The sequence below is a fragment of the Pelodiscus sinensis genome, chromosome 3 (genome assembly GCF_049634645.1).
Source record: "Pelodiscus sinensis isolate JC-2024 chromosome 3, ASM4963464v1, whole genome shotgun sequence".
Classification (NCBI taxonomy): domain Eukaryota; kingdom Metazoa; phylum Chordata; order Testudines; family Trionychidae; genus Pelodiscus; species Pelodiscus sinensis.
Window position 1 is genome coordinate 83,776,720 of NC_134713.1, and position 23,711 is coordinate 83,800,430.

Genomic DNA, 23,711 nt, shown 5'->3' on the forward strand with positions numbered 1-23,711 from the left:
TTAAGTTCCTAAGTATCCGTAATGGCCCTTATTAGCACTTCAAGAATTACAACCAGATCAATTCATATTTCTAATTTCACAAACAAGAATGATACATGCACAACAAAAGGATATTCAGATTGTGCAGATTGTAACTTTAAGCTTGATGTGTTACGAGACTGGTTTTGCATAAAGCATCTCTGAGTTATGTATATTCATATTCATAAGACAATTTTTATAAAGCACGAGGGGCTATGACAGGGTCTTTTTCTTTTTTCAAGTTAGATAGTTGATTGTTTTTCCAGGGAAAGGTGGAAGGGACTAGAAGAGTGGGCAAAAATATGTATCCTAGCACTGACCATGCATCTGGCACACTGAATCTCAGGACCCAAGTTTTATCCTTGGTTCCTGCCACAATAATTTTGCTCAGCAATGGTCAACCAAGATTAGTGAGTGAGCCACATGAGTGGCTCTCCATCTCAGTGGAACATACATGGCCCGCACACCTTCTCTCTGCCCCCCTTTTGTGCACTGGGGCACTGAAGCTCTGCACTTACCTGTTCCTCCCCCTCTCAGTACGTTCAGAGCACCACAAATCCGCTGATTCGCACTCCATCCCTTCTCTTCCCCCTTCCTCCTAGAACTTGAACAGGCACGAACAGCTGATTCACAGTGTTCAAGCTCTGGGAAGGCAGAGGGAGGGACATGGAGTCAATAGATTTGTGATGCTCCAAAAGTGCTGAAAGGGAAGGGGAGTTGGATGTGTGGGGCTCCAGTGCCCCTGTGTAAGAGAGGTACGTAAAGGAGAGGGTAGACAGAAAATCTGGGGGCCACAGGTTGGCCACCACTGATTTAACTGCTTGGGCCCATCTCTAATGTTATATATAGGGCCCTAATAAAATCACGGTCCATTTTGGTCAATTTCATAGGATTTTAAAAATTGTAAATGTAAAGATTTCAGCTGTTTAGATCTGAACATACATGGTGGTGTAACCGTAAGGGTCCTGATTCAAAGGCAGGTTGTGGGGAAGGTCTCAAGATTATTGTAGCTGGGTCATAGTATTGCCATCCTTGCTTCTGCCTCACAGCAGTGCTAACTTTAGAGCTGGGTGGCAGGCGAACAGTGGCTGCTGACCAAGAGCTTAGTGCTGAAGGCAGACCCAGCAGCAGCAGCAGCACCAAAAGAAGGGTTGCAAGTATGGCATTGCCGCTCTTACTTCTGTGCTGTTGCCTGCAGAGCAGGGCCCTCAGTCAGCAAATGCCACTCTCCAAATGCCCAGCTCTGAAGGCAGCCGCAGAGAAGTACGGTGGCAATGCCATATCATGACATCGGTACTTCTGCGCTGCTGCTGCTGGTGGTGTTGCCTTCAGAGCTAGGTTCTCAACTAGCAGCAGCTACTCTGGCTGTCCAGCTCTGAACTCAGTGCTGAAGTAAGGGTGGCAATACTGTAAATCATGTCCCCCTGTATGATAACCTTGTAACTCCACCAACTTCCCATTTTGGGTCAGTTTGGGAAATGTTGATCTCCCCCATGAAATATGTAGAGTATAGGGTAAAAGTACACAAAAGACAAGATTTCACTAGGGGAAACCAGATTTCATGGGCTGATACACATTTTTCACCACCATAAATTTGGCAAGCCCTTATAGATGGTGTTAATTCAGTTATCTGGAAACATAACCATCTTGCTCTTTGTGTAACTCACAGCCTATTTGTGAATAACACACAAAAAACGTACAACTCCTGAGTTACAAATCTAGAAGGGTTAGGGCAAACCCACAGTGGCCTAGTATCAGGACTGAGCCCCCTCCCACTCATGGCAAAGGGGCAGCTGCCTTGAGGCCCAGCAATTTAAAAGGGCCTGAGGCTCCCAGCTGCCTCCACTGCTACTTCAGCTGTGGCAATGGCCAGAGACCTGAGCCCTTTAAAACTCTATCAGAGTACCAAATGTACGCGCCCTGCAACCCGGGAGATGCCGAAGGGCTGACTGGGGGAAGCTAGCTCCTAGCTCTGCTCTTTCTGCCCAAAGCTCTGCTCCTTCCCAGAACTGGCTCCCACACAGCCCAAAAAAGACTCTTGTCAGCCCTGCCTAATATGCCTTTGAGAGTATCCCCACCTTCTCCTGCACACTGCCCATATCACATCCACACCAGGTCCGTGCAGGAGAAAGTGAAGGGTATATTGGCATGTCCACCACAGACACGCATGTGGCCCAGCTGAGTAGGCGCACAAAGCACAAAATGGCCTAATTGTCCAATCCTCTGCTGCCATATCCAGGAGGGGGCTGGCTGAACAGGAGCCGCTGCACTCTCTCAGAAGTGTCTGTGCCTTCCTTTGCATTAGCACATTTAACAGCCTTGACATACTAAGCAACTGAGAACCTGGGTGATTCTTTTAGAATTTGTCAGTTGTTCAAGATACTATTGCGAGACAAGTAGGATAAATATACAGATAGCTAGATGCCCTTTTGTGAGTCTTTGTGTCATGTCCCATGACGGGGCCTTGTTTTCTGAATCATTTACCCCTATTTCCTTTGTGGTATTTTTCATGTTTGCTGTCCAGGTCAGCAATCAGAGCAAAGGAATAAAAGCAGTGGTGACATTATTGTTTTTATGGTTGCTGTTCATATGTAACTGGAGCGTTGGTGTATATGTAGGGAGGAGTGTTAGACAAACACAAACATTCTTCAGCAGAATCCCACCCCTGCAGACCAGCCTCTCCCCCCCCCAAAAAAAGAAAATCCCCCCCATGAGCTGAATCCTAATCCAGTGGAACATCACCCTTTTTCCAACAGTGAAGCCCTAAAGAGCTGCGCCCATCCCAGTCACACAGTAACTCAAATGATTATTCTCGCTTGACAGACCTGCACAGCTCTCTCCCTGTATTTAACTGCAGCCCCACTGAGCTGGATCAGGCAAGAGACACTCGATAGCTGCTGTTTCCGTGGTTGAAATATTTGTGAAGTTAACGCATAATCTGAAAGCAGAAGCTAATAAATTATAGGGTGCTAATTGGGGCCGGCGTGGAGCTGTCAATCATATTATCCTAAACACACAGAGACCCTCATAACCTAAAAAGGCAAGAGAGACTCCAAGAACAGCTCCCAGTTGTCACTGGCCATGACCTCCACTTCAGTGAGAGCACAGAGAGTCAAGGCAGAGAGTGTCTGAAGATTAATTCTGATAAGAAAATGCTCATGCTGTACATCAGGGAGCATGCGTGTGTGCTTTCCTTTGCCTTCCTTCAGTATTCATTACCTTATTAAAGGCAGGTAATTTAATTTACTTCATTATTTTGCTTTGAAGTTGCTGTTTTCAGACCTTCAGTTTTAAAGTTTTTAAAACATACATAAAAGTACTTGTAACACACACATTTCCATAGCTCTCAGCATGAGGGTCACCAGTTTCTGACTTCAGTTAATTAGAACCTGATTAAATGAATTCCAAGTTTAGCAAAGCCATTTTATTGATTGCATTTTTTTTTGTTTCTTGTGCATCAGAAACACAGCAGCATATACACTTCCTTCTTCAATAATGTCACCAAAAGTATTTATGCTGTCCCTTTGCTGCTACTTTTTATTTTTATATGATATAATCTTCCCATATCACCGAGAATAGTGATACTTGGACTGTGTCTCACAAGCTGCAAGTGGCTCTTTAATGTATTTGCTGCAGCTCCTTGCAGCACATAATATTAAAACACTGTCATTTACTTAATATTGACCAATCACAATTTTTAAACTATCAGAATGCTTTTATTACATTAGCAACCCTTAAGTTGTCAGTTTGTACTAAGTTATTAACTTATTTGCTGAGAGAATACTATATATATATATATATATATATAGTACACATACGTATTAAATATTTCCCCATCATACTGTTTAAATATGAATAGTGCCTTAGTAAATGAAACAATGAATCACAGTGTTGTGGGGTTCTTTTGGGTAATGCTGATTGCTAATTTGACTCCTGAACCACTGAGGTCTGACTATCATTGGCTTAGAAGACCTAATCATTGATGCTGGCTGCACTGTGCCAGGAACAGTTCAAACACAGAACAAAACCACCATCCCTGTCCCAAACACTTTGCTGTTTCCTCTCTTAAGTGATCTTCACATAGTTCCTCAAACAGATATATTTTAATTGCATAATACACAGATATGCACACAAAAATTCACTTCTTGGCTGGTGCAAGCAGGAGACATTTCAGCCCCAAAAGGAAAAACTTGAAAAGTTGGGAGCAAATCAAAAAAGGAAGCGGAAAGCCTTCTTTAACCATAGGATGACTGTTAATACACAGACATTGACTCATTTAAATAATTTAGGGCCAAATTCTGCCATCATTGACTTCTATGTAAATCTGAAATAACTGAACATTGTGAAGTCATTTCAAATCCACATCGCTAAGAGCAGAATTTGACATACAATCTAAAACTATTTATTTTGAAACGCACCTTTTCCTCCACAACTCTTTCACAGTTATAGTCCTAATTCTGCACTGCTCAAGCGTGGGGACAGCAGCGCCCCTAAGAAACTTGACAAGATATATTGCTTTCTTAGTCCATTACCGGAAGTTGCCTGCAGACATGTAGCAAGAAGGGGAATCTTTGCATACCTAAGGACCATCAAATGGCAATTCTGCACAGGCTGATACAGGCTCAGCACCTATATAACAGCTCATTCTTATATTTTTGAAACTAACCTCCTCCCCCAAGCATGTTGGTGTGAACAGGCTAGAATACAGTGTTGTCTCATCTCCTCCTATAGTGTTAAACCTGATGGAATACAAGCAAAGTTCCCACACCTAAAGATAGGGACCTAGAAGTTAGGTGCCTATATACCTTTGGAGGCATGGATCAAAAATTCCTTGGACAGTTTTAGGCTCCCACAGCCTAAACAGAATTAGGGATATGCCATTCTGCACTTGTGATTGTTGGCTCCTAAACTAGGCATGAAAATAGCCAATGAGCACATGCACAAATCAGGTACTTGTCGGGGCTGGTGGCCAGTTAAGCACTGTGGGCTTGACCGTCTTTCCATTCAGCCAATGGCAAAACTCCCATGGACTTATATGTGAGTGGGAGCTGCATAAGTGTATGAACCCAAGATGTACTGCCTTGTTTTGGAAATTTGGCCCAAACCAATTGATGGTAAGAAGGGCAAGAGAAGACAAGAAGTGTGTCACCAATCTGCTTTCCCTTTTTTCCCTTCCCCCACCCTCAGCTTAATAGGAAGCCATAACTAACACACTGTAAAAATGCCTTATATTTCACTGTGAAATCAGTCATGTCACTGGGAATAATGACACTGTTCTGTCACATCATCTCTTGGCTGTGAAGCTCAGGGTTTCTGGTTATTTATTAGCATTAAAACACAATGTCAGGTAACCGTGCCAGCTGTCATTGTAAATAGAACTGTGATAGTTTGAAAAATCCTCCAGGCACACACGCGCCAAAGTGAGATGCAGCAGCTAACAGGTTCCATTATAAACACAGCCACATGTTATCTTATATAACTACAATCTTTTGCAATGTGCTAGAACTGAAGTGAGAGTACTTCTGTGTGAAACAGAGGGATGGGTTGCCTGTCCTGCATAGTGTAAGTTAAAAAGTAATGGGCTAGACTGCCGGTGTGAATTGGCATTGTGCCATTGACTTCAGTAGAGTTATGCTGTCTGGGGATATGTGGCGATATAAGAGAGCAATCAGTGTGGCTAATGGTTGAAATGGAAATGGCAGAGAGGGTGGAATCCTGCTCCCACTGAAGTCAATGGCAAAAGTCCTGTGGAGTACAATGGGTCTAGCATTTCACCTGGGCTACGTTTACACTGGCATGATTTTCCGGAAATGCTTTTAACGGAAAAGTTTTCCGTTAAAAGCATTTTCGGAAAAGAGCGTCTAGATTGGCAGGATGCTTTTCCGCAAAAGCACATTTTGCGGAAAAGCGTCCGTGGCCAATCTAGACGCGGTTTTCCGCAAAAAAGCCCGATTGCCATTTTCGCGATCGGGGCTTTTTTGCGGAAAACAAATCTCAGCTGTCTAGACTGGCCCTTTTGCGCAAAAGTTTTTTGGAAAAAGACTTTTGCCTGAATGGGAGCAGCACAATATTTCCGCAAAAACACTGACAATCTTACATGAGATCGTCAGTGCTTTTGCGGAAATTCAAGCAGCCAGTGTAGACAGCTGGCAAGTTTTTCTGGAAAAGCAGCTGATTTTCCAGAAAAACTGGCCAGTCTAGACACAGCCCTGAGGTATTAAGGTGCTTTGCCCTGTGACCTTTAGTAAGTCTCTGAACCTTTGTGCCTCTTTGCCCCAATCAGGAGAAAGAGGAGAAACTAACATTTATGTTTTGAAGCATCTTGTGATCCTCAGAAGAAATTTATTTGTTAGTTAAGGGATCAGGATGCCAAGAGGGCTCACCAAGGAGCATCAGCTCTCCAATCTCTCACCCTTGGTTCCTGTCAGGATCACTGAGGTATGTGAGGTAGGTGGAAGTACAGCTGTGGCATTCTTTAACCATAATGGTCACTAGTCGTTGGTGTTCGTTAACTTCTCACAACACCAAACAGTTTTAACCAGTTCAGCTGAAATTCCTCTCCCCCTCTCAATTACTCACTTTGTTTCTTGTCTGTTCTAATTTTACCAGTCATCATAGAGTCTTCCCGAGGACACAAGATGTACATTTCTAATCTAAAAATAAACCAAAACTCTTTTGTCTACTCCCCATATTTTCAGTTCTTCTTTATAGATTGTAAAGAAGCAATACAAGGCAAGAGCCTATATTTCCACTGGCAGATCAGCTTCTCTACGTCTGTTTAAGATCACTCCAGAGTTTGTGATGACTAGCGTGCCTTAGCTTTAATAAATTGCTGAGGACCCCATGCTGCAATTATGACTCACACGAGTAAAACTTAATTATAGGACTGAACCTATTGCAATCCAGAGGGATTGCTGATGGCAAGGATTATTCACAGCTTTATGTGTTGCAGGGTAGGATCTTACTTCTTTGTCACCCAATAAAATCCTTTAATTTCTGGTCATTTAAAGTATTTATTTCATGTTCTATAGACATTTGAGATTACAGATGAGAAAACCCAAAGAATCACCGACTCCCTAATTGGTCTTTCAATCAATGGAAGTGAACAGCGCATTGGCTGGTAGTCTGCTAGGAGTTAGCTGGTCACTTAGGGTACGTCTAAACTACATGCCTCCATCGACGGAGGCATGTAGATTAGATAGATCGGCAGAGGGAAATGAAGCCGCGATTAAAATAATCGCGGCTTCATTTAAATTTAAATGGCTGCCCCGCTCTGCCGATCAGCTGTTTGTCGGCAGATCGGGGCAGTCTGGATGCGCCGCGTCGACAAAGAAGCCTTTCTTGATCGGCACAGGTAAACCTGGTTTCACGAGGCATACCTGTACTGATCAAGAAAGGCTTCTTTGTCGACGCAGCGCGTCCAGACTGCCCCGATCTGCCGACAAACAGCTAATCGGCAGAGCGGGGCAGCCATTTAAATTTAAATGATGCCGCGATTATTTTAATCGCGGCTTCATTTCCCTCTGCCGATCTATCTAATCTACATGCCTCCGTCGATGGAGGCATGTAGTTTAGACACACCCTTAGTGCTGTCCCAGAACACATCTACACCTGTCCCCCTAAATGTCCACAGGAAGTAGAGGAAAATATAGTTAGATCTCTGTTGGAGGCTGGGGCAGGATAATCCATTATTTGGACTGATTTAAATTAGTGTATCCTTATTTAGGAATTATGTCATTTACATATTTATTGTGTAATAATTTTGCAATAATATCTACATAAGCACTTTCCATTTAAAAACCAATTTACAGCCATTGGTGAATTACCACAAGGTATTTTAAGGTTGGTAATCATAAATGTGATTGGCTACACTTTCTAAACTGAAGCAGAGTGATTAGGTAGCTTAACTAATCCCATAGAATGAGTCCTTATCAGAGTTGGTCTTAGAACAGGTTTGTAGCCCAGGGCGCAATCTCCCTGGACAACACTACCTCTCGATCTTCACGTTTTGTTAAATGTAAAGAAAAGAGGCAATGGAGAGTATTAATGACCAGGCCCAGATGATGAAATGTATTTATTTGAAATCAATGGGAGTTAGATGCCTAAATATCTCAAGAGGATCTGGGCCCTGATCCCTAACTCAAAGACTGACTTCTAGCCAGCACTGCTACCTTGGTCTGGAAGCTGCAGGTAATGAAAGCAAGTGTGTGTGTGTGAGTACATGAACATCCAATGATTCCTAAGCCATAAAAATGTAATTCATTCTCCTTTTTTGGGGACTTATTTCCATAGATATCCAGGTTCTTCATTACAAAAGAAAAAGTTATCGGATGTCTATAAATGCACCTAGAAACAACAAAGCAGCAGCATAGCTGCCTCCAGAGAAGGAAATGGAAGGAAATGTGCTCAGATATGACATTCACAAGTGGAAATGCTGCTACCTACCATCAGCAGGAAACCAGGGGAACCAAGGAAAAAGAGAATGAAACCACCAGGCAGGGGAGAAGAGGGACAGCATATCTCAGGAAGCAGAAAAACCAATTTGTGGAGAAGCTTATAGCAGAAGGAGAGGAGAAAAAGGGTACCAGCCAGAAGCGAATCACGCGCAAAGGATCATAGAGGTAGGCACAGAACACACAGGCAGATGAAATGAAGGACAAAATGAGGCAGCATAAGAATGGTTTAAAAATGGTTTTATACCTTATTAAAGATACCTAGGAATTCTTTTCTAATGTTACTTTTCCCCATAAGCAACTTCTGCAGTTGCTGTGGGAATCACAAAAGGAAACATGGAGTAGGTGACAGGTGTTTGAGACGACAACAACATCATCCCAAAAGCTATGATCTAATGAGCATATCAGATCTGTTATAATAAAATTATATCTCAATTAATTGTCAGCTAATTCTGATTAATCTGAATCAGATTCTGATTAATCGGATGAATTGGACTTTGATGAATCAGAATCCAAATCCGATGAGTATAGCAGTTGTGGTAGTAGTTGTCGTCTGCAAGTTGGTCCATAATTTGGTATGCTGCAATGCGTGATGTCCTCTACACAGTGCTCACAATAAGGGCCACAAGGTTGGGGTCCATGCTTTGGTGCAAAATCCAGAAACCATTGACACCATTTTCATTGACAAATCTTGCTAGTGTAGACATAGCCTAAGGGACATGGAAGTTTAGGAGAACTGATTTATATTAGGTATTTGGAAAATCTTTTCAACTCTTAAGGCTATGACTACACTACCAGGTTATTTTGAAATAACTCCCAAAATAACTATTTCGAAATAAGCCTATTCCTCTTCACAAGCAGGAGTTGTTATTTCAAAATAACAAGCTTGGTAGTGTGGACACCAGTATAGACATGCCCTTAGAGTGGTTATACTCTGGAATAGGCTTCCAAGGGGGTTGTGGAAGCCATATACCTGGAGATTTTAAAGAACAGGTTGGACAAACACCTGTCAGGGATGGTCTAGGTTTATTTGCAGGGCTCGACAAATAATACAATCTACTCGCTCGTGGCAGGTTCAGGCAATCTGCACATGCGCAGAACGATCTGCACATGCACAGATCGCCAGACAGCGTGGCTGGCGAGTGAGGCTCGCCGCAATTCGGCGAGCCCTGTTTATTTGGTCCTACCGCAACACCAGGATGATGCTTGATGACTTTTCAAGGTCCCTTCCAGCCCTTCATTTCTGTGGTTCTGCGCTTAACCTTCATCCCATAAGGCCTCCTACTAATTGCTGGATCAGGCCACAGTGCTCAGCACCTTGCAGCAGCAAGCCCTAAGATACGGATACTCTTTTGTAATCATTTCATTTCAAGACCTTTTTTATTAGGATTTTAAAAACGCAGGAATTTAAGGCCAAATTTTTAAAGATGTTTAAATGTGTAACTCTCATGGAAATGAATGGGAATGAGGTGCCGCATACCATTAGGAATCTGGTCCTTAGTCCATAAAGCCATCTAGTATAGAAAACAGTCCATATATGGAAAGTCAAAGAAAGTGGGAATGACAATATAATTTCTACTACATTATGTTTATTACTTGTTATGCCAAGCACTCTGAAGTCCTTAAACAGAGGAGGTCAAGATAAACAGTGATTTGTGTTTGAAGACTGAACTTCTTGTACCTCTACAGCATGCACACAATGGCTATTCTAGTTCCTCTCTCACAAGCATCTCATCTGTGCCATAAAGGACTTTTTTTTCCTCCTTGACAAATATCTTCATTTGCTTAAAAGCTCATTAGCACTCTTTAACTTGCATTGAAGGCTTGACTCCCAGCCTCAAGCACCAAGAAATGTAGGGTCAAGGTTTCTGCTACATTTTTATGTTACTGTGTCACAGCTGAACATGGTACAGTTCAGAGACAAGTACAGCACAAGCAGTAGCAGCTTCCTTGGCACCCAGATAACAAGCCAGGAGTGTGATTCTAAAGCTAAGAAGGTAAATTATTCTCTCTGCCCCTTTCAGGATTGTCACCAATGCCATCTATCTATAGTTTCTTTGTAACATGGGTAGCTATGCTGTAAGAACAGGATTGAATCACTAATTTAATTTGTTTAGGCCACTGACTGGCCATACAGCAGTAAACAGACATTAGCTAGACTTGGCTTCAGTCCCAACAGACATTAGCAAGACTCGAAGCAGTAAACTATAATGTTGGTGAAAACTGCACTGAGGAGGCATTTTTGTCAGCTAGGATATGCAGAGCCATGGACTGGTGGCTTTCTTTCAAACGTCTATCAAAGAAAAGCCATTCTTCTTCACCTCTTCTCGGAACGTTTGCTTGACTCTACTGAAAATGTGCCCCATATCACTCCTAACACTTTATATTTCTGTCACACTTCACGTGTTCACAACCCTGTATAAATATCAAGGAATAAAACCTCTTAACATCTCTGTGAAATAGCTCAGTGTTATTATTCTCATTTTACAAAGGGGGAAAGCGAGGGAAAGAAAAGTGAAGTGACTTGCGTAAGTCAAGACAGCAAATCTGTGGCAGAGCCAGGTGTAGTATTCATAACTTCTTGACATGCAATCCTGGGCTTGTTAGGGGATTAATGCTGTCATTGCATGGGTCTTAGGGTATCACCAAACAAGTGGACCACTGTGGGAGTGGGCTAAGGAGCCAACAGAGCAGCATGCAATCCAAAGACAGCCAATGATTCACCCATACAGCTTCAGACAAGGCCCCATTGTGCATATGGCTTTGAAACAGTGCAGCAAGGAGGGCTGTGTCCGCAGCTACCTCTCCATCAGGCCGAGACAGACACATCATGGGGTGGCCAACCTCCAGACATGTTTCTGCAGAGCTGCCTGGGCTTGGGGTCGTAATATTTGTAGTGTGACTGCTGGTCTCCTGCAGTTCCCTGCATGGTTGGCCCCTGCACTGCCAACCAGTAAGCACAAAGGAATGTGATTTTGAATGGTGGGTGAGGAGTGTCTTCCAGAAGTAGCTGCTCCCTCCTAGATCACAGAGTCTGCAGGGGCTGTGGTTCCATGTCCCAACTCTACCCCTTCTGCCCTTGCACACTCCTGGAGTGTGTCTAAACTACATGGCTCCATTAATGGAGCCATGTAGATTAGGCTGATCGGCAAAGGGAAATGAAGCCGTGATTTAAATAATCGCGGCTTCATTTAAATTTAAATGGCTGCCGCACTGAGCCGACCAACAGCTAATCAGCTGTTGGTCGGCTCAGCGCGCTAGTCTGGACACTCCCGCGCCGACCTGAAAGCCCTTTATCGACCTCCCCATTATGCCTCGTAGGATGAGGTTTACTGAGGAGGTCGATAAAGGGCTTTCATGTCGGCAGGGGAGCGTCCAGACTGCCCCAATCTGCTGACAAACAGCTGATCAGGAGAGCCGGGCAGCCATTTAAATTTAAATGAAGCTGCGATTATTTAAATCGCGGCTTCATTTCCCTTTGCCGAACAAACAAATCTACATGGCTCCGTCGACGGAGCCATGTAGTTTAGACGTACCCCTGCAGAGCATGTTGTGTGGTGATCAAGTGTGCATAGCTCTCCAGATCCTCAGTGACAGGGTCACCACACCATGCTTATGCTCTGTGCAGTGGTACCACTGGCACAGTCCAGCCTTACTGGCAGGGTTAAGCCCTCCAAACATCACATTTGCGAAGAACTTTGGGCCTGACACAAAACCCGCAAAAGTCAAGGGGAGCTCTTTTCCATCAATTTCAATGACCTTTGGCTCAGGCAGATCCTTGCTGCATTTGAGTAATGCTCTTGACTGAAAGGCGGCTATTCCTGGGCATTAAGTTACTCACATGCATTGGCAGGACTGGTGGTGGACTCACTGTCTTCACTTTGGAATCCTAATATAAGGACTCTATTACTTATTATTGCAGGGTTATCCAAAGGGTAGCAATGCATATAGAATGCTCTTTGGATGACATATTAAGAGGAAGCAAATGTATACACTCTTCTAATCCAGAGACTGTGATCTGGAGGGGGAAAGTGCTACAAGTTTTACAGCTTTTTGTCAGCACCACTGGGCCAGGCTTTCAAGGTTAGCTGTAATCACCGACTCTCAACAACATTTTATAGAGGCTTCGATAGGTGCTTTAAAAAATAGCATTTCTGATTTTATTTTGTCATAATCTCTTAGAAGGCCAGAATGTTATCACCTTGTTCCACTCATTTAACAAACATTCTGAGCCAGACTTTTTGGAGGTACATGCTAGCTGAGGATCAGGCCTTTTGTTTCCAAACAACTCTGCCCACGTACCATATGTTATTTCTTTCTTTCCTACATCCTTTATTACAATATATTGGCATGAAAACAGTCTATTGTAATAACCAATTGATAAATAATGCAAGAGATGCTATTTAATAACTGTAACTTATTCAATTATAATCATGGTTCCAACTGACTATCCATGTTTTTTATTCAGTACATTCCATTTGGAAAACTTGTCAAGCAGTTTGATTTAATTTCAAAAGTAGAGACGTCTGCTAATCTAAGTTCTTGCAGCAGGATCTGTTAACTGGATGTGTCATACTCCTGAATCATCCCATGCCCTGTATAGCCCCATTGGTGCTATCCACAGTATAAAACATTGTAAGCCACTGCCCTGAAAAGGTTACAACCTAATGAAACAAGACAATAATTATGACAAAAAAAGGAGAGAAGACAAAAGTAATAAAAAATAGGATCAGACAGATCCACAGATAAACTAGTGCACAACTTAATGGGTTTAAATTAAGAAATAAAATATTAAATTAAGAAGTAAAATAAATGAGGCACAATCTGTGGGCTGACTTCCAGTTACAGCTATTTCAAATGGAATTTCAGAAAATTAAAGTAATAAAAACACTGCCATTTTTCTTACGCTTTTGCAAAAGTTTGTTTTTACAAAAATCTAAATGTGGGCCAAATGTCAGGTGACGTTGTTGACATAAGCCAGTGAGAACCAGCTTTATAAGTCTATCGGGGTGGCCAAACTTACTGACCCTCTGAATTGCATACGATAAACTTGAGAAGAGCTGGGCACACCTGCTAGGGCTCAGGACTTCCAATGGGTGACATGGTGGTGGGGCTTCAGCTCTGCTCTTGCTGAAGCTTCAAGCCACAGAAGGCATCGCCTGCAGGACTGAAGCCCGGAGCACAGTGATGCAGTCAATGGGCTTCCCCCTTCCTGCTGGGGAGAACTCCATAACCCCACCATCCCACGACCAGGTAGAAGCCTCTAGCTCACCTCCTCTCCAGTCTGGTAGGCAGAAAATAGGAGAGCTTGAGGGGACTGCAAGAGCCACACCTGAACTGTAATACGGTGGCACACAAGCCACATGTATGTCACCCTGAATTATATGTAAGAGCATATCATTGCTCTCTTTTGAGCATGATTGGATATATGCTAAAACTTCATCTTCTAGTAAAAACGCAACATTTTAGATTGAGAGTTGAAGTTAATTAATGCCACAGTAAAATCACTTCTTATCTGATGACATGTCCAATTAACCTAGCTCATATGAAATACCCACATGGTCATAAAATTCAGTAATTCTCAAAGAACTCCTAGGTCCTTGGGTTACTATTCTGATCTATCTTCACAATATTTTCCAGTATTTTCAGTCGTTACACTTTTTAAATAAAACCTCAAAGGACATCTCTAATTTTGACATCAGGCACATGCTTGCTAGGTGCTTAACCTGAAAATAACCCTATTGGATCATTTGTCATGATCAGAGGCATAGTTCACACCTTCAGGATCGCTGAAAGTATGGCAGAGTGCAGGATATTTTCCTTTGCTTATTTCTTCATCTGCACGTGGTGCCTTCTCTTCTTTCCTCAGACTGAAGGAATCAGATTTCATTCAGCTCGTTTGAATCTCTGTTTTCTTGATCTTGGCTGCTTTCTGTGGCTAGTACCAAATAATTTAAGCCTTCCACGTTCCTGGATTCCATTAAAGTTGCTGAAATAGTACTTTGTGAACCAGTAGATGGGGCATCACCATCTGCATCTGAAAGAAAGGCTGCTTTTTTACGACCAATTCAAATGCAACATTAGAAGACAAAGAGTGTCAAGCATCAGGTAGAAAAAGGAAATCTAGCAACCCCAGAAGGCGTGACAGCTTGCATTTATTCTCTACTCCAGCATGCCTGTATTATATCCTGAATCAGAAAATTCATCACCACTCATAACGAAAAGGACAGTAATACAGTTATAAATAAGTTATTTGCTTTTCCTGCTAGGAAAGACTGTGTGCATATTGCAAGAATGTTTGTAACTTTTTGGAAGCAACTTCTAACCATTGTAAAATTGTCCCACCATCTAAACACATTCTTGCCTACTAGCTAAAGACTGGGTAAAGTATAGATTGATCCATTCTCTGCTGTGCTTCTAGTGTCAGAGACTTAAAACCTAACAGGTTTTGTTCATTTCTGACTCCTTTAAATTACAGTATTCTAATTTTGTATTGCTTATACTTGCAGATATGCCCAGAACTGGTGATGGACATATCTTTTAAAACCCAAAAAATAACAGAATAACTAAAAAGCTTGAGTTATTGTTGATATTCTGTGTAACATATACCTTTTTAATTAGATCCCTACTTACTTTTATTTCATGACTGGAGAATGAAACATATGACACCCAGAGTCATCTACATGAATATGAAGTGTGTGACATCCAGGTTCATCAACACTAGGAACCACAAGCATTGTGCTGTTCTACCCAGAGGTAGGGATGTGAACAAACCTGGCTTATCAGTTAATCTAGTCGACTACTCGCATTCCCCTCCTTGCTGCCTCTATATCAGAGGCATCAAGGGGAGGAAGCAGGAGCCGGTGCTGGGAGGAGCCAGCATAAAAGCCGGTTCCCACCAGCACCAGCTCTGCAGAGCCACCTGCCCTTGCCCCACAGAGGCAGCAGCTCAGGGGGGTTAGGGGAGATTGCCTCAGAGCAGCCTCTGTCCACGGCAAACTGGGCCCACCGAAGGCAGAGGCTGCTTCATGGCAGCCTCCCATAGTCCCACAGCAGCCTCTGTCCGTGGGGAGCTCAGACCCCTCCCCGTGGACAGGGGTTGCTGCCACCCCATGCTGCTGCTTCTGTATCACAGTCAACAGCGCAGGGTGGCAGGCAGCCAGTCCGTGACAGGAGCTGGCTTTTAAACTGGCTTCTGTAGTGAACTGGCTCTTGCCTGGCACCCCACGCTGCTGCCTCTGATACAGCAGTGAGAGGTATCAGGGGGCTCCCCAAGAGTGGGGCCAGATTGCACTGGCTGCTGGCCCCGCCCCCGGAGACTATAGAATAGTCAATTAACCACTAAGAATTCATGCGGCTAGTCAACTATTCTATTAACTGATGATATTTAATTTATTATGTTGATTCATCCACATTTTCCCCCTCCTTCTCTGTGCAATGAAGAACTCAGAAGTTAATTGGGTCCACATTAATACAGTCAATTCAGAAAGATTATCAGGAAAAAAGAAGTTTAATTTAAGAACCCTATTTGGAAGAGGGAAGTTGGGAGACAGATCAAGCTATGTTCCCATCCTATGATGACCGACAGCCAAGAACAATCATTTGATAATTCCTTTGTCAGTTCAGACTTGACTTTTTTTTTTTTTTTTTTTTTTTGTGCTTAATGGAGCATCTAATGGAGACTGTCAGGGGCAAGCTGCCTTTGAATAAGCTCGTTGGACACACACTGAGGGAGTATTCTCAGCACACTCTTAAGAGGGAAACATTAAAATAAGGACTTCCAAGTAAAACCGGGTATTTATGGACCAGACATATGCCGGCTGACCAGCCTAAGTATAGAACACTAAAGGAGCATTCAGATTTGTTTCCTGTATAAGTATCTGGAACTGATGAGGTGATGGTTACACAAATGTGAGCATGAAGTCATTGCGATATTTTTACCAGATATATGGATACATTACTAATTCTTTCCCCATCAGTTCTGAAGGATCTCAGAATATCATTAATACTAAATATTATTTTTCATGCCACTGTAACTCCCATTAAAGAAAAAGACATCTTGCAACTAACTTTTCGCCCTGTTTTTAATCTTTGAGCTTTGAAGGCAAAATAAGAAGAAGGACGATTTTGCAGAAGCATTCAATATAGTGTACAAAGCCAGAGAAACAACACAACCCTGTTCAATACTGTATTCCTTACCTTTATGACATGACAGCAGCCAGTTAGAAAGTCACCAATGCTTTGCCATGTTTACCCTCTAAAGCTGAATGTGTACACTCTTTCCATTTGCCTCTGTTGGCATTCCATTCCATATGAAGAGACCAGTGACAACTCTGCATCTTGTACACTAATGTACAAGTTAAGAAATATATGCTAACATGTCAAGTTTTTTACTACAGTGGCCACCTTTTGCAAAGCTCAGCTTAGTAAGGCAAGAAAAGCTAACCCGGATCATTATAGCATCCACAGACCAGCAGAGGACACATATAAGAACAACTACAAAAAAACCATGGCTGGTTGGGAAAGCCTCAGGAATCTAGAAAAAAAAATCTGTGAGCAACTGAAGCAGGAAGAAGGGCCAGAAAACCCATAGACCAGCATCTGAGCTGACTGAGTTTGGATAAGCCTTGGGAGGGAAGAGAAAACGGCTAGGTTCTGAGGCGAACATAAGGAGGAACACTTGGGTGGGGGCTGGTTTATACCCAGGGCACATCAGATTTGTGTGTCAATTTCAACATTGCTAACATTAAACGATTGACTTGTATCCAGGCTAGGTTATACGGGAGTAGATAAAGCCATTAATCATGCTTTGTGATATCTTCAAATTCCTCCAAGCAATGTCTAAATGCTCTATGCAAAGGTGTGGGTGATTCACCTGTGGGTGCTTACTCCTCTAGCACTTTTTGCCAAGAGAAATGTTGTTAAACACAATGAGGTCAGACTGCAGCTGAATTAATTACACTGGACCTCTCCTTATCCACCCTGCACTTTCCATTGCCAAATTTCTGCACTATTCTTCAGTTACCTTCTGTTCTAAATTGATAAGTAGTGCTGTTCAGTGCTGTTACATAGCTACTACATTCAACCCCAGGAGTGGCACAGTCCCTAACTACCTTGTGGAGTGTTCAATTAGTTCATGTTAATACATGTTCTACGATCTTGTGTGGAAAGGTGCAAATTGTTAGAAAGAGTATACACATATCTTCAATGTACTTTCAGCATAGTTTTATTTAAAGACAATTTTCATATACTTTATTTTCGCAGGTGACAAATTATAAAAAAAAATCAATCAGTAGAAGAGGCAATTAGTGATGACAGAGCAAACAGAACATATTTAAAGCTGGCCTAGAAATGTTACTTTTTTCATTTACAATATTTTTAAGAGCTAGATGCTGAGCTGGTACAAAACAGTGCCGCTCTGGCAAAGTCAGTGGAACTACATCAATTAACACCAGCTAAGTAGCTAGCCCTAGATGTTAATGTATTTGTAATAAAGCTGCAACACAAGTCTGCCTGATGTCGTACAGATTTTATATGATGAACAGCACCGTTTCCCCCAACTGAAAGTTACTATCTTATTTTCTTTTAATAAATTATTCAAGATAACTTGCCTCATCCACCATCACTATGCACACCAAACTATTCATGCATTGTAAGAGATGCTTCTGGGAGAGTAGAAAGTGGAGTGTATTCCTGAGAAGTATTCTGTTACATGTCTTTATTCAAGAAATATTAAGGGTAAGAGCCTGGATTTCTTGGTCTCAGACATGTAGAATAATATGAGGGAGTCCTTCCTACAGATCATGCTAATACCAATGGACTACCTGGAGCTGCAGGTACTATATTTCAGTAAGAAGTATTAACAGAACTAAAATATATCTGCTCTAATACTTCACAGTGTATTATATATCAGTGGAGATGTATCTGTGTCTCCCGTCTACTCAAGCATATCATCTCACATGTTTTTAGGATGAGTCACTGAGCTTTGCTATTCTGTCATCCTAAGGACACTAAAAGTGAGAATTTTGCTTAGTCAATGGACAATTGTGCTGAGCACCCATTTTTGCTCGTATTTAAAAAAAATAAAAGTAACACTTAAAAAGGTAAAGTACATTTTTCCAAGAGAGGTGTATCAAGAGAAACCTCTGCATGCAAGACGCACTCTCAGTGAACACAATGCAGGTCACCTTCAAAGCCGATATAGATGCAGACTTGTTTGTTAGACTAAAATGTATGATCATCTAAGAACTCCTAGCAAGGATTAAGGCCCCATTATGCTAGGTACTGCATAGACATGAAAAGCAGAAAACAATTTCTTCTCTTGCTTTATAATGACTTGTTATAATTATTACTTCTTGTATTTTTTTTCCAAAACCTAAGGGAAGATGGGATTGTTGTTTCCCAAATGTGTAGTAGCCATTATTTGTTCTCTCTGAAACGAGACAGTAATTGTCAAAGAAACATAGATGAAATGACCATTCTGTGGCTGCCTTGTTTTTGCATGCAGAGTTGTAGCCACCTCTACAGCAGAAAAGCTTGAAATAAAAGCCTGCTGAAATCAATGGGCTATCATTGACTCTATTTGGCTTTAGGTCAGACACTACGGCCATGTCTATGCACCATGGAAGACTGATGCTGCTGCGATCAATTTTCTGGAGTTGGATTTAGGAGGTCTAGATAAGAGTCACTAAAGTGAACTCAAAGGGCAGCCAGTACTCCTGCTCCTGCAAGGAGTCAGGGAAGCTGACTGATGCATTTGGCCTCCCACTGTGGGGATGATAGGAAAACTCAAATCAAGGTACATTGATCCCAGTTACGTAATTAACATAGCTGGAGTTGTATATCTTGATTCGATCTTCCCTATAGTATAGATCTGGCCTAACTGAACTAAATGGAACAGAGAACAACAGAACATCAGAAGCCTGCACCGAAGGCAAGATACAAGTTTAGGTGAGGTAGCTTATCAGCACTCCTGCTTTAGAGAGACTTCTGCTTGTCCAAGCGATTTACTGAAATGCAGGCAGATGTGCAGAATAGCAGGTAAGTGTGATTGGTTTTAACAAGGTACATGAGTTGAAAACAATTATTAGTCATCCACTCATTGCTCTCCCTAATCCAGGTTTAAATAGATCAGGTCATTCTTCTGACCAACATGAGAATTCAGGAGTGGGTGGGAAGGGACTCATGAGATAAACTAACCTGCAGAGTGTTGTTTTTCTTTTTTTAAAATGTGACATCAGTTCTACCAGTTCTAAAGGCAGAAGTCTCTCTTTAGCCATAAAATAATATACCATGGATAGTTGCACTGCAGCCTTCTTCAAATACCCCCACCCATATGCCCAGAGGTGAAAGTAAGGGGAGGGAGTATGCAGCTCCAGCAAGAACTAGCAGAGCTGCAGCAAGAGCCAGCAGGGAGCTCTTTAAAGAGTTGGCTGGGACCCTGGGTTGTGATAAGACAGTACCTGTAAGAAATGTAAGTTCCTTTCACCCCTGCGTATGCCTTATCTGACCGGAGGAGCCATTTCTAAAAGTGACAGACTAGCAGAAGCTCAAACTGGCACTGTAAGCAACTAGAGATTTCCCGATGCATCTTGGAGCAAGAAGCAGGCACTGAGTAGAGGACTGATTAAAAGTAGTACTGTCCAGGGGACAGGCACTTGGATATTTGATTACTTTCTATGCGATACTCAAAGTACATTCACTTGCAAAAAAAAAAAAGCCCAGCACTCTTGTCCAATGTGTTTTAACATTAGCATTTGGTAGATGAGCCTGGTCTGTTCAATGTGTCTACAGAGATTTCACTCTATTTAATAAAATCCCTCAACAAGATCTAAAGCTTGTAATAATGCTCAGTGTGTAACATGTTAAAACCACATTAAATAGATCTGATGACATTTTCCAGTATCATGGCTCTTTAAGCAAAAGCCAACTCCAGTAATGATTGTTTTGTTTCTGGCAAGGATTTGTGAACTTGTTACAATGTCCAAAACAAATAAACAACGAAGGAGCCCTGCCAGGTCTAAAAGGCAGGGAGCTGATCAAATCACTCAGCTTTGCTAAGAATCCAACCCAGCAGACTGAGATACGGGCAAACCTGTCTGTAACTGCACTTGCAGGCACCATGTTTGCACCCACAAATGAACCAGTTTGGGAATAGCAAAACTAAAAGTCTAGCTTGTGTGTGCAAATGCAGAGGGTTGCTCTGTAAATGCCTGGTTGTATAAATACACCTGCCCTCAGAAGTGACCAATTCCTGTCAGGGCAGGAGGCAAGAAAGGGGGGCAGCACGAGAGCATTCAGCTTCAGCAATTAAAATCTAGGGGGGCATGTGACCGCTAATACTTCCCGCCCCCTCCCCCCCCTCCCCCCCCCGGCATCATCTCTGCTTGAAATAGTTAGCTTCAAGGATAAGTTCTCCTGTCTGTGCAATGGAGGTCTCCTGATTTTTTGTGGACCTCCGTGCCCAACATAAGTTATCCGTCTGCAGTGTAAATCCCTGAAATAGCATTCACCCAAATATTGTCTTCACCTGTGAGGCTGATTTAAGTGAGAGGTGACAATTCAATTTGGGATCCCACGCTAAACTGAGCACTCTTTAATTACTCTCTCGTAAATTGTTTTGGGCAGGAAGCGTCTCAGCCTATGAACGTGAAATGCTGTAACATATCCAATTGATTTTCATTAAGAATAACCCTGAATTTACACATGCTATATAGCGGTGACTAAATGAAGCACATTTATGTTAGAGCTGGTAAAACCAAGGCCAGACCAAGTAATCCAAAGATCTGTTCCATGATGGATTATCTGAAACATGTTTTCCAAAAATGTTACATGATCGTTGGCCTTTTTGTGCAATGAAACTCCTGTTACAAATCTCCAGCCAAGAAATGCTCCCTGTCCTCAAGAGGAGTTGAGGGAAATGAAGTGATGGGCCTAATCATAATAATACTTAGCCTTACTTGGAGTTTACATCTTCCAAATGCTCTAGAATTCTCACCTCACTGATTCTCCCAGCACCCCGGGAGGTAGGTAAGTTCCATGCTATTGAAGGTCTGACTAAGTCACACTAGATTTTCTAAGATCTCTACCAGTTAGGCTAACGTAGGTGTGGCTTGGCCAGCAGGTAGCAAGAGAGGGTGTGTACACAGGGCACTGGCATTTTTATCATCAGGGCATCTAACCTTACTCAGAATAGGTAAAGATCACCCAGTAAAACTGCTTGCTGCCACCACTGCTGTGCATACACTTGTACTTCTCCCATTGCTATCCATCAAGATACTGAGGATAGCACCGCAGTGAAAGATTTCCCCCCAAAAGGTAATGCAAACAGACTGAAAATGTTAGTGGCCTCTTTTATAAAGATGCTGAGCAGTCATTTCCACTAATTTCAACATATACTATAGCCAAGACTGGTGGCACCCCATCTTCCTAAGATTGCCCAGCATCTCTCTCAATAAGACCCTGTTTTTAGCTACATACAATTTTGCCAAACTTTAACTGTTTGGGCTGAAATTTTCCATGCTGGATGTCTGCCTCTGGCTGAATTGAACTGTTTTGGAAAATTTAATCTACAATGGGAGAGCCTGTGAAACCTTAATCCCCCTTGCGCATGTGCATTATGACTGTGGTAACAATCAAAATAATAAGTAAACTCCGCCCTTTCTTTCAGTGATCTTTGCAGTTTATATATAGCATCTGATTGATGTCCATAAGCCCACTGTGAGGGAGATAAGTAGTACTGTCCCCAGTTCATACTGGGGAAATTGAGTTAAAGATGTCACTAAAGGCATCAGGGTCTGTCTGCGCTTTTATTACAATGAATTCCTGAATCCCAGATTTTTTTTTCAGACAATTGGAACATGCTGATCTCCCACTGCTCATAACCTTCGACATCTGTTTCATGTGAGATAGCATTTTCTGGCAAAGGGCTGACAAAGTCGTTGGGCCAGAACCTGATCTCATTTACACTAGATGAAATCTGGAGTTGACACTGATGGAATTACCCCAAATTTGTACCAATTTTGGCCCATTTAAACAAAATATTTTTCATGTCTAAAACACCTGGAACTTTTTTTTGTAACTACATAGCTGTTTTACAGCTTGTTGAGCATTAACATATTCTGCTTCATTCAGTCCTACACAGAATGCAACTCACAGAGAGAGTGATAAGTGACTATCTAAAAGCTAAGTTGTAAATCATATGGAACCAAGGCATGATAATGAATGTACAGCAGAAGAATAAGATGAACTGCTATGCTGCCTGTTTTAAATTATCCTGTGCTCTGCTCTCAAGGGAAACAAGTGAGCTTGAAGGCAGGGCCGGTCCTAACCAATTGGCAGTCCCTGGCGACCGCTAGGCAAAATTTTTTAAGCAAAAGGCCAAAATGCGGTCACGGCCCCTTTAATTGCCACGTGTCCCTAACAGCTTCCATTGGGCTCTGTCGGTGGCCCCTTGAAAATGGCGGACTGCCCAGCTCACCTGCCCCTAACACTGGCTCTGCCTGAATTCACTGGCTCAAACTCACCTTCAAAGGCTTGGTTGAGGACTCCACTAGACATGCTCTCCTCAAGCTGGGGAGTGAAGAACATAGGAGAGTTACTCAGTTCTTGCAGCTGGTCCTGAATACAACAGAATGTTGGCCTGTGGAGAGGTTCTTGGGCCCAGCATCTTGTCATTAAGTCCCAGCTAGAAAAAATAAAAGACGTAGTAAAAGAATTCATGCTAATGTAATTATTGCCACCATTATAATGAATATATGCGAGCCTATAATTAAATCCTCACCACCAACAACTTTGAGGGCCAGGTTCTCAGCTGATGTAAACTGGCTTCTCTCCATTGACTTAAATGACTCTGTTAACGTGCAACCTTAGCTGTAGGTCATAAGGTTCATTGATGGACACACAGAAGAGTTAACATAGCTTTTTGTAAAGGGAAATCATGTCTCACTAATCTGTTAGAATTCTCTAATGGTGTGAACAAATATGTGAACAAGGTCCAGTGAATATAGTGGCCTGGGACTTTCAGAAAGACTTTGACAAGGTCCCTCACCAAAGGTTTATAAGCAAAGTAAAGAATCATGGGGTGAGAGGAAGTTCTTTCATGGATCAGTAACTGGTTAAAAGATAGGAAACAAAGGGTAGAATAATTGCCCAGTTTTCACAGTGAAGAGAGGTACATAATGGGGTTCCCCCAAAGACCTGTACTGAGACCTTTGCTGCTCAATATATTAATAAATGAGC

The 23,711-nt window shown here is 42.3% G+C and overlaps 1 protein-coding gene across 1 annotated transcript in view; it reads right to left on the reverse strand.

Moving 5' to 3' along the window:
* Positions 1-11,931: 11,931 nt before the first annotated feature.
* Positions 11,932-23,711, reverse strand: part of ROS1 (ROS proto-oncogene 1, receptor tyrosine kinase) — a 101,745-nt gene continuing 89,965 nt past the window's right edge. The window contains exons 43-44 of the mRNA XM_075924044.1: positions 22,997-23,157; positions 11,932-14,508 (exon numbers count right to left, since the gene is read on the reverse strand). Coding sequence (XP_075780159.1) covers positions 14,351-14,508; positions 22,997-23,157 — 319 coding nt within the window. The 3' untranslated portion in view covers positions 11,932-14,350. The remainder of the gene's footprint in view (positions 14,509-22,996; positions 23,158-23,711) is intronic.